The following is a 19219-nucleotide window of genomic DNA, read 5'->3' as shown; positions in this document are numbered from 1 at the left end:
TACCCACTGCTCTACTTAACAGTGTATTTCAATATATCTGCTTCCCCACCCTGCTCCCCACTCTGTTTCTGGTGAATCTTCTCACCCCCTGCATCTTATATGCATATATGAATAAATCTTCAAAAAATGATAGCTAAATATTACAAATGTGGTGTTCAAAATTGAAATTTTTTTATATATACATACAAATAAAAAAAATTCAGAACATTACTCTGACGAAATAGACAAGAGTATACGTTGGAACAAGGAAAGTCTAATAAATGCTGGGAAAACTGGACAGCCCCATTCAAAAAACTTTCACTGTCTTACTCTATACATAAAATCAACTAGTTTAAAGAAGGGAAGAGGAGTTGGCCCAATGTATACTTACAGAGTTTCTTACCATTCCATTCAGAATTTCTCATCAACTTTTACCTTACTTGTTTTCTTTAGAACCAGTTCATAGATCAGACTCTGCCTTACCTTATGATATGACCAAAGGATGTTACTTGCTCAGGTTTTGGCAGCCACATAGGAACAAACTGATAAGAGATTTCATTATCTTCATCCACAGAACAGGAGTAAAAGTAAAGGTCTATGCTAATGCCCAGCAGATGCTCAGCCTATAGTCTCTTAATATGCAACAGCTCTTCTGCAATAAAAGTAACCTTATCCCTACACCGTCTCTCTCTTATTGTTGTTAGGAAAGTGACTCTACTGTTGCCTGGTTACCTCTTTACTCTTTTTAATTGCCTATTGGTAATATTAGTCTCATAAGATAAAACAACCAGTGGAAAATCAAGATTTTCAGTAAGCTACATTGTCATTAGTTTTCTAATTGTCATCGGTAATTAAAAATCTAGGTACTTGGATTTTTGCTTGATATCTTAACCTTGGTTAAGTAACTGAACATACTGATATGTTAGTGTCTTCATTAAATGAGGAAATTGAGTTTGGTAAGTGACTGAAATATTTTGAAAGAGGCAACATTCAGGCTGTATGAGAAATGAAAGTGAAATTTTTAAAAATATAAATCAGAGCTAGAGTGGTTCAGTTCGCCCCTCTTTTAGCACCCTCCCACCTTCCTATGTTTCTTTGAGATAGCTGACAGATTCCAAGTGTTGCAAGGACTGCAATTTTAAATCACTAGACAAAAGAATCTAACATTTATTCTGCCTCTATGATTTTATGAAAAGGGGGGATATGCTAGAAAACTGTGGAAAAATATATCATGTAATGAATGAAAGATTCAGGCAAAAGATGCAAAGTTGGTAAAATGCCTTATAATGTTGACTTATCTTTTCCCTAATAGTGTAGTCTCAAAGGAAAGAAGTAGACTCAAGGTGAGATTCAGGTACACCTTTGTCTTTTTATTTATTTAAATTTTTGAAAGAATTTATTTTTATTTGCTTAATACATACAAGAAATAGAGTATAGGGCAAAGTTGCGCTGGTGAGAGGATTCACCAGAGACAGAGTGAGGAGCAGAACAGGCAGATCGACTGAAATACACTGCTGAGGGGGAGCAGGGGGTAACACAGGAGAGGTCTGCTGTGCCATGTGGGTCACCTCCCTGTCGGGGGATTGAACTCAGGCAGCAGTTGCTGGTGATAGCTTCATAGTCCTGAGTCTTTAACCCTTGTGCCACTAGATAGACCCTACACCTTTTTCTTCTTAGCTCATTTTTAAATCCTGTAATCTAAATAAGTCCATATCTGTTTGGAAATTTGTCATTGTTAAAAGTTGTGAAGAATGATTAATAGCACAAACTACAATTGGGATAGAGTCTGGTGATTCATCCTTGGTAAGACCCAGATACTGGAAAGAGCCTGCAAAGGCACCTGCCAAGATCCAGTCTGCCAGGGATTACATGGTTGCTACCTCACATAATTTCTGTGTGATGTATAAACTGAATTTGTCTTGATTTTTGGAGAAGTGAGGAGAAAGCCTTCTTCATATAGGGTTACAACAGTAGATTTTGAAAAAAATCACAAATCAAAGTACTTCTAAAGAATAAGCTGAGGTTGGTAAACAAATACAACTTACACAATTTATCTTGTTATAGAAGTAATGCATATAAAACACACAGTGCTGGAATATATTTAAAGTCCAAAGAAGGAAAACAAGTTGAAAATGTTACTTGGAGATTAGAAATTTTAATATTCTCTATCTAATATGTTCAGCTTTTGTTGAACATATATATTATTCACATGAATTTATTATGAAACCACTCAAAAATTACCACTACCAATATATAAAAGTGCCTTTGTGAGCAAACCCTCACAAATATTAAATATTGGACATTTTAGCTCTTATAATATTCTAAATGAATAATAGTTTTGCTCTTATCTATTTATATAAATATTATTTGTAATTTTTAAAATATTTTGCTTTTAGAATAGAACAACATTCCTTTAGACTTTGTAGTGAATTAAAGTTATCTCTTAAAACAGTATGGTTAAGTACATGCAGCAATAGTCATACTTATTAACCTCTATATACTATTTTAAATGTTTAGGATTCATTTATAATATAGCTAGTGACTAATGAACACATTGCAGCATTCTGCTTTTACCCATTAAATTCATGATGTTATTTGTATTCAACACTAATTCTCTCAAATACAAATCCTTACTATAGAATTATATGTATATCTATATGACTATGTGTATTTAATGAAGTATAATTTTCCCCCATTACTTTCACATCCATGCATAGAAGCCACTATTATATGTTTATGTATACATTCTTCTTTAATTTTCCCAACTTACATAATACAGATAAATGGACACAATAGGAAGGATGACAGCTGGGGGGGGGTGATAATATAACAGTTTTGAAACTTCATTTTCACTTATTAATATTAAAATATGTTTTCATATAAATATATGTAGGTTCACCTCATTCATTTTACTGCCTTCATGTGATGATAACTTATTGTCATGCAATTTTTTGTTTTTAGTTTTTCACTACTGTATACAATTATTGTGTACAATAAATATTGTGCAGTACAATAAATATTGTGCAGCTATCTTTTATCTTCATGCTTATATGTCAGTAAAACAGATTCTTATAAGTGGAACTGTTGGTTTAAAATGACTGTCAGTTCTTAGGTTTTTAATTTACTTTGCAAATACCCTCTGAAAGAGATTTGCCAGTTGAAAGTCCTGTCAACAGTATGACAGCATGGATTTCTCTGAACATTATCAACCCTGGTTGCTAATAAGTGATTTTGGAAATGTTAGCAATCTGGTAGAATTCTGTTTTAATTTGTATTAGTTAATTGGTAGTAATAATACTCATTTTAATGACAATATCTTTATTTATGTTAATAAATGCCACACTCCATAATTATCTTAATTTCCTCTTTAATTGTGGATCTTTTTAATTGAAGTAGGTAGGTGTACAACAGAGGTTTAGATCACACCCTTCAAATTATATTTTATAATTAATATTAAATTTTACTGAATTTTAATCAGAGATTGTGCTCCAATATACACTTGCTTGGCTCCCATAAATGTGAAATTTCTGGTAGGCTGGTGATGTGCATTGACTCTACTACCATTTGGGGTAGTTGCTGAGACTGAAGTTGCTGTGGACAGAGTTGGTCCAAATAAGCAAATATCAACAAAATGCCCACTTTTGTGGACTTGTTTCTTGGGTGCTTCAAAGCCCTTATTTTCTGCTTGTGGTCTTTATACATCTTAATGTGCAGCTGAACAGTACACACACCACACATACACATTCATTCAAGCACATATTACTTTCTTTGAGCTAACAGCAAGCTGACATTCTTTCCCCATCTCCTAAAGTTTCTTGCCGTAGATGCAGAGATTTTGCCGCCTTATGTTTCATAAAGTTTTGTATTTATTTCCCCACATGGCACATCTATATTTGTCTTTAAGCCTCCCACAAATGTTCTTTTTTAGAAAGTCTATTTCATTTAAAATCTAATGCTTAATGCTGTATCGTATTACATATTATGTATCCTGTATCATGTTATGTTGCCCATCTTATATCTATATTACAACGATAGGAAAACTCAGGTTGTAGATTTGCTTAAAAAACATATTATCCAAGTTCAATAATTTAGGAAATAATCTTTTTTCAGAAGAGATAGGACTTAACATCATCCACTAAATTACTTCATTTTTCAGGGACAAAAATTAAGGGAAAGTGAACTAACTCCCCAAGGCCAAACAGTTAGTCATGGTTCACTTTTATTCTTAACTGATTCATTAATATGACTCATTGGTTCTTTGAAAATCGCACGCAAAAAATCCCACATTATCTCATATGAACAATTTTTATGCTAATCAAGACAAAACAATCACTGGTTATGTTTTAGCAGTGATGGTGTATGACTTGTTCTGGCTTAGAGATCATTGTTTATAGAATCAGTGAGTATTGCAAGCAACATTAACAAGTCTCACCTCTTTCACTTATAAGATTCATGACACTGTTTTATATGTGGAATATAGAGAGACCAAACAAGAAACCATGGAGAAGGATCATAGATGTTATGGTGCTGGGAGAACTACAGAAACTAAATCTGAGAAGAGAAATTAGATATTGCCCAAAATTAACAGTTACCTAAGAAAATAAATAAATGTATGCAGTAATTGAACAAATGAACTAAAAAAAAAAAGTAAGTAAAGTTTTGGACTATACAAGAAAGGAAGAGACAAAGGGCAGGGGTAAATTAGGGAATAGGGGACAATGGTTTAGAAAGATTGGTTTGGGCTTTTAGGTTCCACCTTAGTATAGTTTGCATACATGTGAATTCTCCATGGTGGAGTCCTAAAACTTACATACTGTTATAATGCAATTTTATGTCAATTAAAAATAGAAAAAAATATAAAAAAATATATAAAAGGAATTAATGGTTTTAAATGGAGGTGTCCCTTTGTCTTTGAAGTGAGTTAAGTAAATCTTACTAGAACAGACTTTTCTTGACTTGGTGGAAAGACAAGGTATTTTAGACTGAGCTAAATTCCACAGGCAAGGAAGTAGAGGTCACATTTAGGGAATTCGGGTGTTTTAGCATGGTTACAAAGAGGAACAGGAGCGCAAAAGCAAAAATATGTTTTTTTTTAGACTTAAGAGGCAGAATACTAAAAAACTTTTTTTATTCACACATGGAAAATGTAATTGGAAAATCTAACCATCCACAGTTCTTTCAAAGATGACAGTTAAATCAGCTTGCCTAACAGTAAACAGAACCTACTTGCTTGCTTAGTTTCTAATGCAATTTACAGGAAGTTGTGTCTTCCTACACACTTCTTTATAACTGATTTGACCTACACTAAACAGTAGTTTTACAGCAGCTATAGTCAACATGAAAAGCTCTTTTTTCATGGTAATTTTCTACTGTCTTTCTGGTCTACTGAGTTTGTGTGCATTTTTTTCGTGTTCTTTTGTTCACTCTTACAGGCTTGCAAAAGTTGTGCTCATCTCCTTGTGGGCTTGAGAAGAGTGTGTGGGCTTCCAAAGACAAATACAATGAAGGTGAGTTCAAAGTTGGTGCTCCAACCTACTTTGTTTTTCAGTAAATGGGGTAACAACTTCAGAGTCTGTGTGGGGTGTGAAAATGTAACACGAATCTGCAGTAATATACTCATATTATTAGTTATTATGTCTGACTTGAGCTCATCATGTACTTTGCCAAGCATATTCACATATAAATAATTTATTTAGTTTTCTCTTAAGCTTCTGGTAAAATGGAATTTTCTTACAATAGTCTTACCTACAAGGACTTAGCTACAAAACTGCTCTACCACTTGTTATTTTAAGGATTGTAGTTAAATGATAAAATATTAACGTGGTCATTTTAATTAAATTAATCTGCAGGGCACGTGCAGACCATTTGGTATAAAATTACATGGAAGTTTTGTTTTTATTTTTTAATAAGGTTTTGTTGATTTGCATACACACACATCAAGAGTATCATTTCACCCACTACCATCTTGTATGAGCCTCACCTCAGTAGATTTTGTTTTTCAGTCACTCTCATCAAATTCCTGATAGTCTCCAGAATACTTCACACATTCTTACTTCTCACATATGATTAGTTAACTCGACCTGTGACTATCACAAACTATTCATAATCCTGCTGATACTTGTCATTTATACTGTTACTACCCTTGTCTAAATGAAGCCCCCCTCACTCTGCTCAAATACTTCCAAAGACTTCTTATATCAAACAGATCTTATTTAAAATGACCAGCGACTCTCCTCTGCTCTTATCTTCAATTAATCTTTCCATTGGCCACACATCCTCTTTGTAGATCCTGGGCTGTTGAATTTTTGTGGCTTTTACTAGAACAGTTTTCTTTCTGACATATACATAATTTCCTGCCTCACCTGCTTCAGCATTTTGTTCACATATCATTATTTCAGTGAGATCTTCCCTGGTCATCATATTAAATGTATTACTTTCCCCCATCCAGACTTAATTTTATTCCAGAAATTATTTTATGTACTGTATCTTTTGTTATTTTCCTATTGCCTATCTTATTCCGTTATATTTAAACTCTGTGGAAGAAGAAAAATTTACTTTCTTTTTTTGTTTTGATCACTATCCTAAGTGTTTAGAACAGTGCTGGTAAACAGTAGACTCTAAAAAATACTGTTAGTAGGCCCTCCCTGGTGGCGCAATGGGTTAGGACGCAGCACTGCAAGCTGGCAACAGCTGCTTCAGTGTGAGTTTGATCCCTGACCCTGGAGGTGATTCACATAGTGCAGCAGACCTCTCCTGACTCACCCGCTGCTCCCCTCAGCAGTGTACTGTGTCGATCTGCCTGTTCTGCCCCCTATTCTGTCTCTGATGAAGCGTCTCACTGCTCCTGCACTTCTGGCTTGTACTCTAGTTCTGTATGAGTAAAATAAATAAATCTTTAAAAATATATATATTGTAAATGCCCAAAAGTAGATGACTGGATTAGAAAGATGTGGTACATATATACAATGGAATATTACTCAGCAACCAAAAAAGAGAAACACATGTCTTTTGCAGCAACTTGGATGGAGCTGGAAAAGATCATGCTTAGTGAGATAAGCCAGAAAGAGAAAGAAAAATACCGGATGGTGTCACTCATAGCAGGAGTATAATGGACCAGGCGAGAAAATAACAAAAATAATGAACAACCATATACCAGAGACATTTTGTGGGGGTGGAGTGGGGAATGGGGTGAAAAAAGGGGGGGGAGGGGAAGGGAGGGAAATGCACGGGACTATGGTGGTGGCACAGGGGTGATTTGGTGATGGGAAACCCCAGGAATTACAATCGAGATGGAAAAAAAAAATGTGCAAAATGATGCAAAAATAAACTTTGTAATAAAATAAATAAATAAATTCTAAAGCTTGCCAAATATATATATATATATATAGTTAATAAAATGAATTCTAAAATAACATGCCTTTAAGTGTAGAATTGAAAGATATTTATGCTCCTGGGTGTCAAATCGTAACACCAATCTGAGCTCCTAAAACAGTAGTCTATACTTTTGTTATACATGTTCCTCTGAAGATCATGATTAGCCAAGCCCACGACTACTATATGCACATCGCTGGTGTGAGGCAGAACTCTAATTGCCTCCCACACTAAGGACTGATTGTACTTCTTGTCTTAATTAAAGTCAAATTAGAAACTCTGGGAGATTCACATCATTCTTCTCTACATTAGACCAGACACCCTCCTTTATTTATTTAATCTTACCTCTTCTTTTAGTATACTTATCCACCTGAGAATGGTAGATGATTAACTATCAAAGTAATATACTTTCTTCTATTTTTAGTATGTATATTTCCTTCTAAATTCTTGTGTAATTAAATCATTGTTATAAGCAAGAAGCTTTCATTTTTATTTACCTTTTTGTTCCCAAATAATAACCTAGAAAATTTCAGCCTTAGCACCATCAAGTTATTTTGTGGATAAAAGGTGAAAGGTAGGCCCTCCCTGGTGGTGCAATGGGTTAGAGCACAGCACTGAAAACTAGTTGCAGCCACTTCAGTGTGAGTTCGATCCCAGGCCCCGGAGTTGATCCACATGGCGTGGCAGACCTCTCCTGACCCACCCGCTGCCCCCCTCAGCAGTGTACTTCGTCAGTCTACCTGTTCTGCTCCCCACTCTGTCTCTGGTGAATCCTTTTGCTACCCCTGCTCCTCTGGCCTGTATGCCAGTTCTGAATGCATAAATAAATATTTTTAAAAAAAGGTGAATGGTATCAGATCTGTTTCTAAAAATGCATGCAGTGGAGTGGTCTTGCTTTATTTATTAGGACATGTGATCATTGACTTATATATCTATAAAGATATTGTAATAGATCTACTTCTCAAAAGACACTAAATTAGGTGAAAAAGTAAATGAAGAGAAATTGAAAAAAGAACATTGTTTTCAGAAGTAGATTGAAACAGGATGGGGTATATAATACAAGTGAGACTTTAGCAAGTAACTTAATTGCTTTATGTTTCATATTTGTATTAAGAAAATAAGATAAAGATATATATTTCAAAAACTTATATTTTTTGTGAGCCCTGGAAGAATTATTGGATTATAAAACAATGTATAAAATGCTGTATAAAAGTAAGTCATTTAATTCATAAAAAGGTGTCAGGCTTTTATGTAAAATTAAATAGTATTATAAATAATTTCATACTATGAAAGAAATATATATGAAGTAAAAATTAGAGATGGAGAGAAAAAGAGGCAGGGTTGGGTGGAATCAAGGGTGAATAGGAAAATAATTTTCTCTTGCTATTCATAAATGTGTTACCTATGGCTCAAATATTTGCTCAACTTGGTGTCACCATTGTTTGTCAGGGATTGTCCCTGTTTACTCATGTGTTCCCACCTGGTGTAATTATTAGTGCTAATCACTTTCAGATGCAAAGTATGCCAGTTAACAAAATATCACATCTATATATTTAATATGCATTATATCATTACATATGCACATCATATATACCATAAGTTATGTTGCATATGAAATTCTATATGATATAAATTATGAATAATATTTATACATCAACATTAGTATTTTTACCATAACTGTCATAGCTACTGACAGACCAAAATTGATGCATGCAGAGAGACAAGTTAACAATTGCTAGGTGTCATTTGAGATAAAACCATTACAATATCTAGACTCAAAGTCACCTTTAGCTGACTCTAACAACAGAATTCTTTCTAGCTTGTTTTTACATTAAGCTTCAGAGAACTATTTTCAGTTTACATTAACCATCAGAGACCTATTTTACTAGAATGGAGGCTAAGAGAATAAAATCTATGCAGGAATCTCTTTGGATGTAACACATCACACATTTTAACTGATATTTTCTGAGATCAGGGCTATACAATTTGCTAGTTCTCTTCCTGTTTGGAAACCAAAAACCAAGCATTAAGTTATACATAACAATCATACACTACACGGTATCTTTTTACAGTTATTATATTGAATATCCCTACAAGCAGTATTGTTATCCACTTGCGTTTAGCTAGGTACATAACATACAACTTGGTGATGCATCTGTTAAGAGAAATAGAAAACTATAATAGGATTAGTCATTGGGAAGACATGACTAATCAGCATAAAAGAATCAGAACAATCCATGATTCTGTATAATTAAGTGCTAAATTAGTTAGTATGGGTGAAGTTCTGAAGAGACTGGGTGTGTGGGAAGAGGTGACATATCATTTGGGTCTTGGACAGCATGGATAATGAACAGCAGACAGAGAACATTTCCAAAAGAGAAAACAAAAGAAGTATTTTTGCTAGGTAGATCAAGGAATATATCCTGGTCAAAGTAAGAGAGAAATCTAGTGGGTAAACTGGGTTGAGCCAGATTAGGAGAATTTCCATGATTATTTTTTTTCCATATATATACACACACACGCACACATATATATCCTTACATAAATGTGTAAGTGGTAATACATGAAGTTTTGAATATATATCTTCATTTTGCTTTTTCCCATTTTGAGCTTTCTTCTTTCGTATTTTCTTCCACCCAGCTGTATTAACCCACACAACCATGTTAACAACCTAGTATGTAGCTTTCTATATATATTTTTCTCTGTTCAAAAAATTGGATAGATTTCATGGTAAAAAATTTATAATTTATCATAATGGTAGGTATTAGTTTTGTTTCCACTGTTTTGCTACCAAATACCAGTGTTAAACACCCCAACCTAGGAGTCATTATTATGCTTGTTTTCTTTATATTGGATAGACTTTAAGAGATGAATTGTCATTTAAAGTTAGCTCTAATTCTGCATAATTTCAAAGCAATAAATGAAATAATTCCCAACATCCTTACTGCACCCCCCACCATTAAATATTGCTTTCAATTTCCTTGTATTGTTAATATTCATACATCTGTTTGTCTCTTATTTGGTCCCCTGCCCAATGAAAAAAATTGTCTATTTTCACTTTCCACCTTTCTTTCTTATTTTACCTTCCCTCATTAAACTTCTGTGACAATTTTACTTTTTCACTCCCAATACTTGAACCTGTTGAGGAACCTGATAACTAATTAAAAACTTAGTGTTTCTATAAGGTATCTTTTTACAGTTATTATATTGAATATCCCTACAAGCAGTATTGTTATCCACTTGCATTTAGCTAGGTACATAAGCATTTGCTACTATATTTTACTATTATTGTCTTTGTTTCTCTGTTCCGGTTTATCTTTTTTTGGGGGGGAGGGGCTAAACAAATTATTTGAGTTATATATACTCAAATTATTGCGTATCCTCAAATGTCTTTCTATACTTGAGAATTAACTATACCTTGTCTAGGTATGTAATTAAGTCTTTTTTGTTATTGACCTGAAAAAGCCATTCTAACTCACCTGCATATAGATTAAAGGTCTGATCTCAGTCTTTGTTTTCCTTACTCAGCTGATTTTCAGATGACAAAACCTAACTTGGGGACTGAAAAATAGAGTCACTAGAGTTGACATCCAGTTTCCTGAAAGAGATCATATGCTAATTCTTGCTTTTGTTGTATGAAATGTAATGCTATATTTTCCTCTCAATGTTCAACTGTTGTTTTACAACAAAACATCACAAACTTTGAAAACTTGAAACTTCAAACACTTAGAAGTTATATAACCATTGCTATTCTTAAGCTAATTACAAAGATGTACTGTTTCTTTTAGTAGAAAGCTTACTAAGACTAAAAATACATATTCTGACTGAATCCAGCACTTAGATTCCAATATATGTTTGTTAAATGCACTGAGGAAAAATGAGTATCTTTATCCTACTACTTGTAGAATTTATAGAAAAGGAGTAAGAAGCACTTTATGAAATATGACCTACTGAATATTTTAAGACTACATAATATCATCAACTATTCAGTGTTGCTAAATAGATTATATTTTGAAATACATTATTGATTGATTATTGATACATAAATAGTTTCATGTCACTTATATTTATTCATTTTATTAAATTGTATAAATTTGTATTGAGGCAGCATTGGTTAGTGACTTATTACTTACAAATGTAGAGTCACACCTCTTGAGATATATCTTACTAGACCGTGCCCACCAGCCAAGCATCAACAGCCCTCTGTGGGTCTACTAATCCTAAGTGGCCTATCCAGCCTCCATTTTGTTACCTACAGTTCTTTATTCCTAAAGCAAGGTCAGAACTGCTGGGTCATAGGAGCCCAACCCTACAAGGTAACTTTCAAATCAATTAAAAGCATAAAGCTGGATCACTCTGGGAGGTGAGGTCTGAGTGGGAACCCCCGGGGAGCTGAAGACAGATGCATAAACTTACTCCTGACTTATACATCACAAGGTGTGACCTGAATGTCCAGGGAGCCATTGACTGATGTATATGGAAGCTGATCAGTGGACTGCCTTATTAGTAAGATTGAGCCTGACTGGGGAATGAAGGCTTGGTCTACATACCAAGCTATCAGCAGACAAGAAATACAGTTCCACCCTTCCCCTGCTTCTTCTACTTCCCCATCTTCTTTTCTACTTCCTCATATGATTAATTTTGTATGACTCATTTACCATAAAAAGGCCAGGATCTTGCTCTTGAGCAGCATCCTGCATCATGTAGCCTGTTCCACAACTCCCTTCTCTTTATCAATATGGTGTGGCTCCACGCAACAGTCTTCCACCATGGCCCGTTGGGTCACTTCCCCTTTTATTCCACATTCCCCACAATCTCCTTCTTGTTGCCTCAGTTCTGAAATCAGACTTCAGGGTTTATTTTGGTAGTGTTTTGCTTCTTTCTATTGTAGAGTAATCCAACCCCTATGGAAAATAGTATGGAGTTTTTTTTTTAATATTAAAGATAGACTTGCCATATGATCCAGCAAGTCAATGACTAGGTATATATGTACCCAAATAATGTTAAAAACACTGAATGGAGGGAATATAGGCACTTAAGTGTCCACAGACAGGTAAGTGCATCATGAAGATGTATATACATACACAGTGGAATACTACTCAGCTATAAAAAATACATGAACTTTTGCCCTTTGCAGCAACAGGGCTAGAACTGGATGGGGTAATCACAAATGTAATAAGTCAGTAGAAAGATAAATTCCAGATAATACCACTTAAATATGAGATAGAGAAAAACAAAAGGGTCAAACAAAACAAAACCAATAGCAAAGCATAGAAATCTGATTATTGAATTGAGGTTAGCAAAGAGGTAGAGGTAGAAGGAGCACAAGATTGAAAAAGAGGGTATAGGGACTATGGTGGACATTGATGCATGCCTTGGTGTGTGTAGTGTGGCAGCACACATCTGTAGGGGCAATTTTATCCCTCCAAATCACATACAATGTTTTAAACCAATGTTACATTAATAAAAAAAAAAGTAAGAGAAAAGAGTGATACAGATTCTCTACCTTCTTTCTGCTCTCAAAGTGCTGACTGCCCTCTCTAATAATGTCTCCCAGAGACATTCTTACTCTTTGCAGATAAACCTATTACTAACAGGATTTGACTATTTCATTTCACCTTTAAATGCCTTAAATTACTGAATTCTAGAAAGGAACTAACTGCAAAGAGAATTTCTGTCCTATTTCTGTCTTCATTTAGGAAGTGAAAAGCAAAAATGCAATTTCAATTAAGTCAGTGATTCAAGGCCCCAAAAAGAGGTAGCTCCAGATATTTCTTATTTCTGTGCCAGGAAAAAAATATATATATATGGTCATATTTCAGAATTTAAAGGGCTAACAGGTTGCCATTCATATAAAGAACAGAATCCCTTACCTCTCTTAGAGGCAAAAGTCACCATGCACGCAGTAAACTCATTATTTAAGAAGGACAGAAGACAGTTGGTGAGCTGTGGGAGGTTGAATGCTGAGAAACAAAAATGCAGGGTCCAAGACTGAAAATGCTAGAAAAAAATCAGAGTTGTAGATAGAGCTTTTGAGAGAGTTTAAATATATATACACAGAGATATGTATACTTATAATATACAAACATATATAATTTAGTAGAAAGTATGAAAATGGCAGAAAAATACATGAAGGTATAAAAAAAGTCATCCTTATTTCTAACTTGCAAATATAATTATTTTAGATATTTTTCTATATTCATTTTCATTGTTTTTGATATATTTTACAAAACATAGTCAAGATTATACCATATGGAATATTAACCATGACCCTTCCCTCGAAATTATATTTAATAAATATTTTCTTATCTTTAATCTTTGAGAAAGCCATTTGAATCCAAAAATTAAAGAAAATCCAACCCCAAAATCAATTGAACCTTTTCTAATGAAACTATTTAATTTTCAATTGTAAAGTTTTCACAGTGGAAGTGTCAGTTTCAAAATATTTCCACTTGTCTGATCATAGGAAGAAATTTTCGCTCAAATTCTTCATTTTGTACTCACCACTTCCAAAACACTCCTTGATACACGCACACACACACACACACACACACACACACACACCTTTTCCTTCGCTTTGCATTGCTTTTCCTGTAAAGCAGATGGTGCTTCAAATTTCCTCAACCCCTCACAAAGCTGTTTCTCTAGCAACCTCCCCTAAAAGACTGATTTTAAAACAAGCAAAGATGTTATTTGAATCCTCTACTAGTCAATCTGTCAGTCCAGCCTAAAATGTTTCTAATTAAAAGTAATCAACTTGATGAGAAGGGAATTTGCAGCACTGAGAGAGCTAAGAATCTTAGAAATAATACTGAAACCATGCAAAGCCAGGAGGGCAGGTAGCAGGTTGGTGGGTACTAACCTGTGGGCTTACAACTGCGGTGGGAGGACATGACTCAAACTCGGGGTGCAACAAACAGGATGTATTTACAGAGGGGTGAGAGAGACACATGAATTGGGAAAAAGGAAAGACTTACAGTTAGGCCCTGGTGTTACAGCTCTCAGGAATCTGCCAGGCATGGACCAGTAGCTGACAGCTGTCTCAGTGGGACCAGGCACTAGAGCACAGCTCTTTCAGGGATCCTGGCATAGACCATCAATACTGAGCAGGTGATGTCAGGCAGAGCCCAGGGCAGGAGCAGTCAGGAGGCAGGGGTTGGAGTGCAGATCAGATGCAGAGATCTCTGAAGATCTCAAGGTCTAAGAAGGCCTTTCCAGAAGAAAATCCTTGAGAGCCTGTTTGTTGAAGATGGCTGAAGCCCCACTTAAATCGGCCTTCAGGGTACTTGCCCTTGAAACCTGATTGTTCCATTTTACTTGATCACACTTGTGAGTGCTTCGGCCTGATTTATCTGTTGTCAGTATGTGCTGGCTTTAAGACTGAAACTGCACCAGCCTTTCCATCCTGACCTGTACTGTTGCTGAGAGGTCACCAGGAGCTGCCAGGGTTTGGGGTTTCCTCTCACAACACCACACTTCTTTTGTGTGGGAAAAAATTTCTAATGAGGATCAAATCCTTAACTTATTCATAGTTCCAATATATGCAATCCTTGCCTTCTCCTGGGTTATGGGTCAGGTAAGTTGATTGGAAAAAAATATCTGCAGAAAAAAGAGATTTTAGGAAGATGTTACTGATGGCTGGAAGTTTACTTTAGAACCAGAGGTTCTCAGTAATTTCAGTTATTCTCCTGATCATGAACTGCAGCAATATTCACATTCCAAAGGTATTTCTAATGCTATTCCTACTGAGAGGCTTAGAAAGTACAGATGATTAGGGCTCATAATTGTAACAATATCTAGCATCTACTTGGTATTAGTTTCCTTCCTTGAACTATTCCCTAATGCATAGTTACTTTAATCCTTAAGAAGCAGATTTAAAAACATAAGAGCACCTTCAAACCAGTCACCTATTGATCTGGGTTTCAATGCTCTCTTCAAAATATTTCTAAATGGGTCTGTGGCTACAAATCCTGAATCTGTTTCAATATTCAGTTGGAGATAAAGTCCCACAGGATTCATTCTTCCTTAAATAGCTGCATAATGATCTCTCACTGGATATTTGATATTACCTTCTAGAAGGACCATTATCCTTTATTAGAGAAGACGACATATTCTTTGCTATACCTTTCACCATGAGTGGAATTCTGTTTGATTTTTTTTTACTTCAGACCCAATCACTGAAGATTCATGAGAGACTGAGTAAGAATCTTAAGGCTGAGCATAGCCAACCAGGGAAAATAATAATAAATTGTAGTTTGAAACCACTAGCTTCAGGGTAGTTTGTTTTGTAGGCATGTATAACTGGAACATCTACTTGTCAATGTTCTATTCCCCTTACTGCCTTGTATCATGCAGCACAGATGAATCAAATTGCTTGTACTAGTAGCTGAAACTATTTCAGGTGCTGAAAATTTGGAGCGTTCTTTCTCCTTTTTTTTTTGTCGGCCTTAGTTTGGACCTTTCACTGGATTCTGAGTTCAACTCACAAACCTTCAGAGCTCAGAAAAGTACAGGTTCATGTCCATTAGTAATAAATTACACCTTCCAGAAGGAACTTAAGAAGTTTGAGTCAGGCAGCAATGATAAAGGGAAAGAGGCTGAAGTGTGTTGAGTTGAATCCTCAACCTTTTTTGACTACTGTAAGATCAACTTCTAAAGTTACTACATTCATTTGGGTGTCAGGTTAAGTTCTCTTTCAAATAAGATACTGATTTTTGTGATGTTGAGGGTTCTTTGTTGTTCTGGACCTCAATTTCTTGTATAACATTACAATAATAATAGTCTACCTATTTTACAGGGTTTTAAATGAGGATTATAATTATCACCATTTGGTAGTTTGTTTTTTAAGCACCTGTTACATAGGTAAGCACATAAATGATCCAGAGATGCTATTGTGTATGATTCAGTGTCTCAGTAGTTGAAGCACAAGAGGAGAACTCAAATGTAATATGCTAAGATGATGAAAACCTCCTACTGGATATTCAAAGATTATCTATATTCTCCATCTTCAAGGTTGAGAAAGAAGAAATGTCTCTGTCTTTGGCATTTCAACCCTTTAAGAGCAGAGATCCACTTGGCCCTTCTGGAATTGCCAATATTTACAGACCAACTTTTAGGAAATAAATGTTTGTATCCTGATATAATAACCAGTAAAAATTTGAAAGAGATGGGGTTACCTGTGGCTCTAGAGATTTGCTGGGGTTTATTTATAGTCGCTAACAGAAGGCTTTCCCCCCAGGCCTAGTAAATGAGCTCAACTTCCACCCACACTGCGGCATGAGAAGCGCCGGTCTTGCGGGGTTGTTCCTTAAGTAGCCGCTAAGGGGAGCCGGACGCTGGACCACCCTTTAGCGTTGCCATGACAACAGCTGGCGCGCAGTCTGGGGAGCCAAGTGCTGGCAAAAGCAGGTGTCAGATTGCAGAGTGCTTGCTGAGACTCCGGGATTGCATGGCGCTCCGGAGCCTTTGCGAGAGGCTACTGTTACTCCTCCTCCCTCTCGGACAGCTTCCTAACCTGGGACAAGCAGAGTGAAAATGGTCCACCATTCAGGCTCGATTCAGTCCTTTAAACAACAAAAAGGTCAGTTGGAATCTTGGTCCTCCCTCTTCGCGGGCGTCGCTTCCCCCTCTGCATGCCCTTGCAGCTGTGTGGGAGCATCCTTTGCAGTCTTACCCGACGCAGAGGTGGGGAACTCTCTGAAGTTTAAAAAGATATTATTTTTTTTTAATACCTCTTCACTCTGCATCAGAGATGAGTCTGATTTCTGAGCCTCCGCAAGGTCCCTGTGAGAAGGCTGAATTCGTCATCTCAGGCATTCGATTTAATGTCTGTCTCTGCTAAAACTGTTTGAATGCATTGCAGTAAGCTGGCTTCACAGGGGTTGTCCTACCACCCCGAAGGCACTCTGAGGTTTGAAGACAAAAATATTATACCATGTTTGCCCCAGTCAGTGATTCAGATGGCTGTTACGCTTCACAAGTGCCTTTTCCTTTTGAGGTGTTTTTATACAGTCCTACAAATGGGAAATTTTAGAAGAGTTTCAGAAGTTGGCCTGTTGAAGAGATTCTGTAACTTCCTTAGAAAACTTTAATTTTTGCCTGTGTCCTCTGTTTGACTCTGGATTCTAGGTTTTGGTTGTTGTATGGTCTCTTAGCTTCCCGGTCAAGTTTCTCCCGGTATGCAGTGATGAGATTCAGTATCTTCATAGTCAAACCGAGAATATTTCCAAGTTAGCCTCACTGATTGAGGTGCTTGTTCTTTTTGTTTGTTTAAAAGTATTTTCAAAGGGCATATTTCCTTTGAGGCATATTCCCAGTGTTCTGAAATTTGTCCAAAAACACTTTTTAACAAAAAAATACCATTTTATTTTATTTAAAATAATAATTATCATTTATACCATATTTGACCATGGTGGTGGTACATAAGATATCTGAGTTCCGTAATGGCTTATTTGTTCATTCAAAATCAAGTAAACATTTACATAAATATTCTGATTTTGGTACCTCTAGATATTATTCATATTTCCTTTACCAACAGTTGTTTCTGTGTAGGTCTTTGATTCTTTTAAGCAAAAATTGCATGGATGCTGCAGAGACAATATATTAGGGATTCCTAAAAAGGCAGAATATTAGATGGAATGAGCTTCAAATTCCTAATTTTGTTCTCTGTTCATATCCAGATTCTCTGTATTTTTAAAAATATGTTGAAATTGATAGTGTGGTGAAAGTTTGTCAGGGTAGAAAGAAATGTCATCTAATAGGCAATTTTACTTAAGATCTATGTATCCCAAAGAAAATTAAATTGCTTCAATAAGTTTTCTCTTCAGTCATTATTTTTTAAAAAATGAAACTTCACAATGAAGGCAAAGATTATTGGAACTTTGCACAGTTGCATACAATTAATATCTGATGATGTATGGCTATGGGCATTTCTGGGACCTGGAACCTTGTAATGGGCAATACAGATTTACTGTATTTGGATAAATATTATGTTTTTTTTTTAAAGAAAATAATTACTAACTATAGGCCAATAGATATTGATCAAACTTAAAGGTAAAAAAATTGCACAAGTCTTGGCATTTCACAATGTTTCCTTTCACTTTTTGAAACAAGAGGCAGCACTAGCATAAAGGTAGATGTGAATAGTAGGGGAGGAAGGATAGAAGGGCACACCGTTAAGTTAAATTAATTTGCTTCTTGAACTGAAATGGGCATTTGAAAAAGAGACACTGATCTGAGGATTAGTTATTTTAATAATAGCAAAATAGTATTCTACATGCTTCCTGACCCAGAAGGCATGGGACAGAAATGTTACAGGGGTGCTTTTCTCTCTAACATTAATATGGAGACTGCATATTAGAGTAAAAAATTCTTTACTGCAACTTGGAGTCCTAATTTCTAAGCCTTTGCAGTTAGCTTAAAAAATGAGTCAAGAGTTTAACTTACCTGGATTTTGCTTCCTATATAATAACAAAGTATGAAATCCTGATTCCAATAGCCTTTTCTATTGTTTTTCCCTCTGTTCTATGGAAGGGCAGATGGCAATGTACAGGCCAATAGAATTTCTTGCTACAGCAGATAAAGAGGAAAAGCTGCCTTTATTTCACTTTTGGGAAATAATGTGATTGAATATCACGGTTTATGTGGATTATTTTTGTTTTAATCAAGTAAATCAGTGTCTTAAATTTTTTATTTCAACTTTGCAATACCCAGAAATAGCTAGAGACACCTAGAAAAGTCTTTATTATAAGATTTAAAACTTTTTACCTTCACTTGAATCTCTCTCTGTCTTTCTCTGTCTCTCTCTCTCCATTCTCTCTCTCTCTCTCCTCTCTCTCTCTCTCTCTCTCTCTCTCTCTCTCTCTTTCTC

General features: G+C 35.5%; 1 protein-coding gene across 2 annotated transcripts in view; it reads left to right on the top strand.

The window, feature by feature from the left end:
- ANO3 (anoctamin 3) overlaps window positions 1–19219 on the top strand; it is a 246431-nt gene that overhangs the window by 55956 nt on the left and 171256 nt on the right. The window contains exon 2 of one of the 2 annotated variants that reach the window (XM_012725477.1): window positions 5412–5486. In XM_012725477.1, coding sequence (XP_012580931.1) covers window positions 5412–5486 — 75 coding nt within the window. Of the gene's footprint in view, window positions 1–5411; window positions 5487–16794; window positions 16931–19219 lie in introns of those variants that run through there. The other variant, XM_004682971.2, reaches the window with a different exon arrangement.

The sequence above is a fragment of the Condylura cristata genome, unplaced genomic scaffold (assembly GCF_000260355.1).
Source record: "Condylura cristata isolate star-nosed mole 26May11 unplaced genomic scaffold, ConCri1.0 scaffold00015, whole genome shotgun sequence".
In the NCBI taxonomy this organism is placed as follows: domain Eukaryota; kingdom Metazoa; phylum Chordata; class Mammalia; order Eulipotyphla; family Talpidae; genus Condylura; species Condylura cristata.
This window is presented reverse-complemented; position numbering and strand designations above follow the sequence as displayed.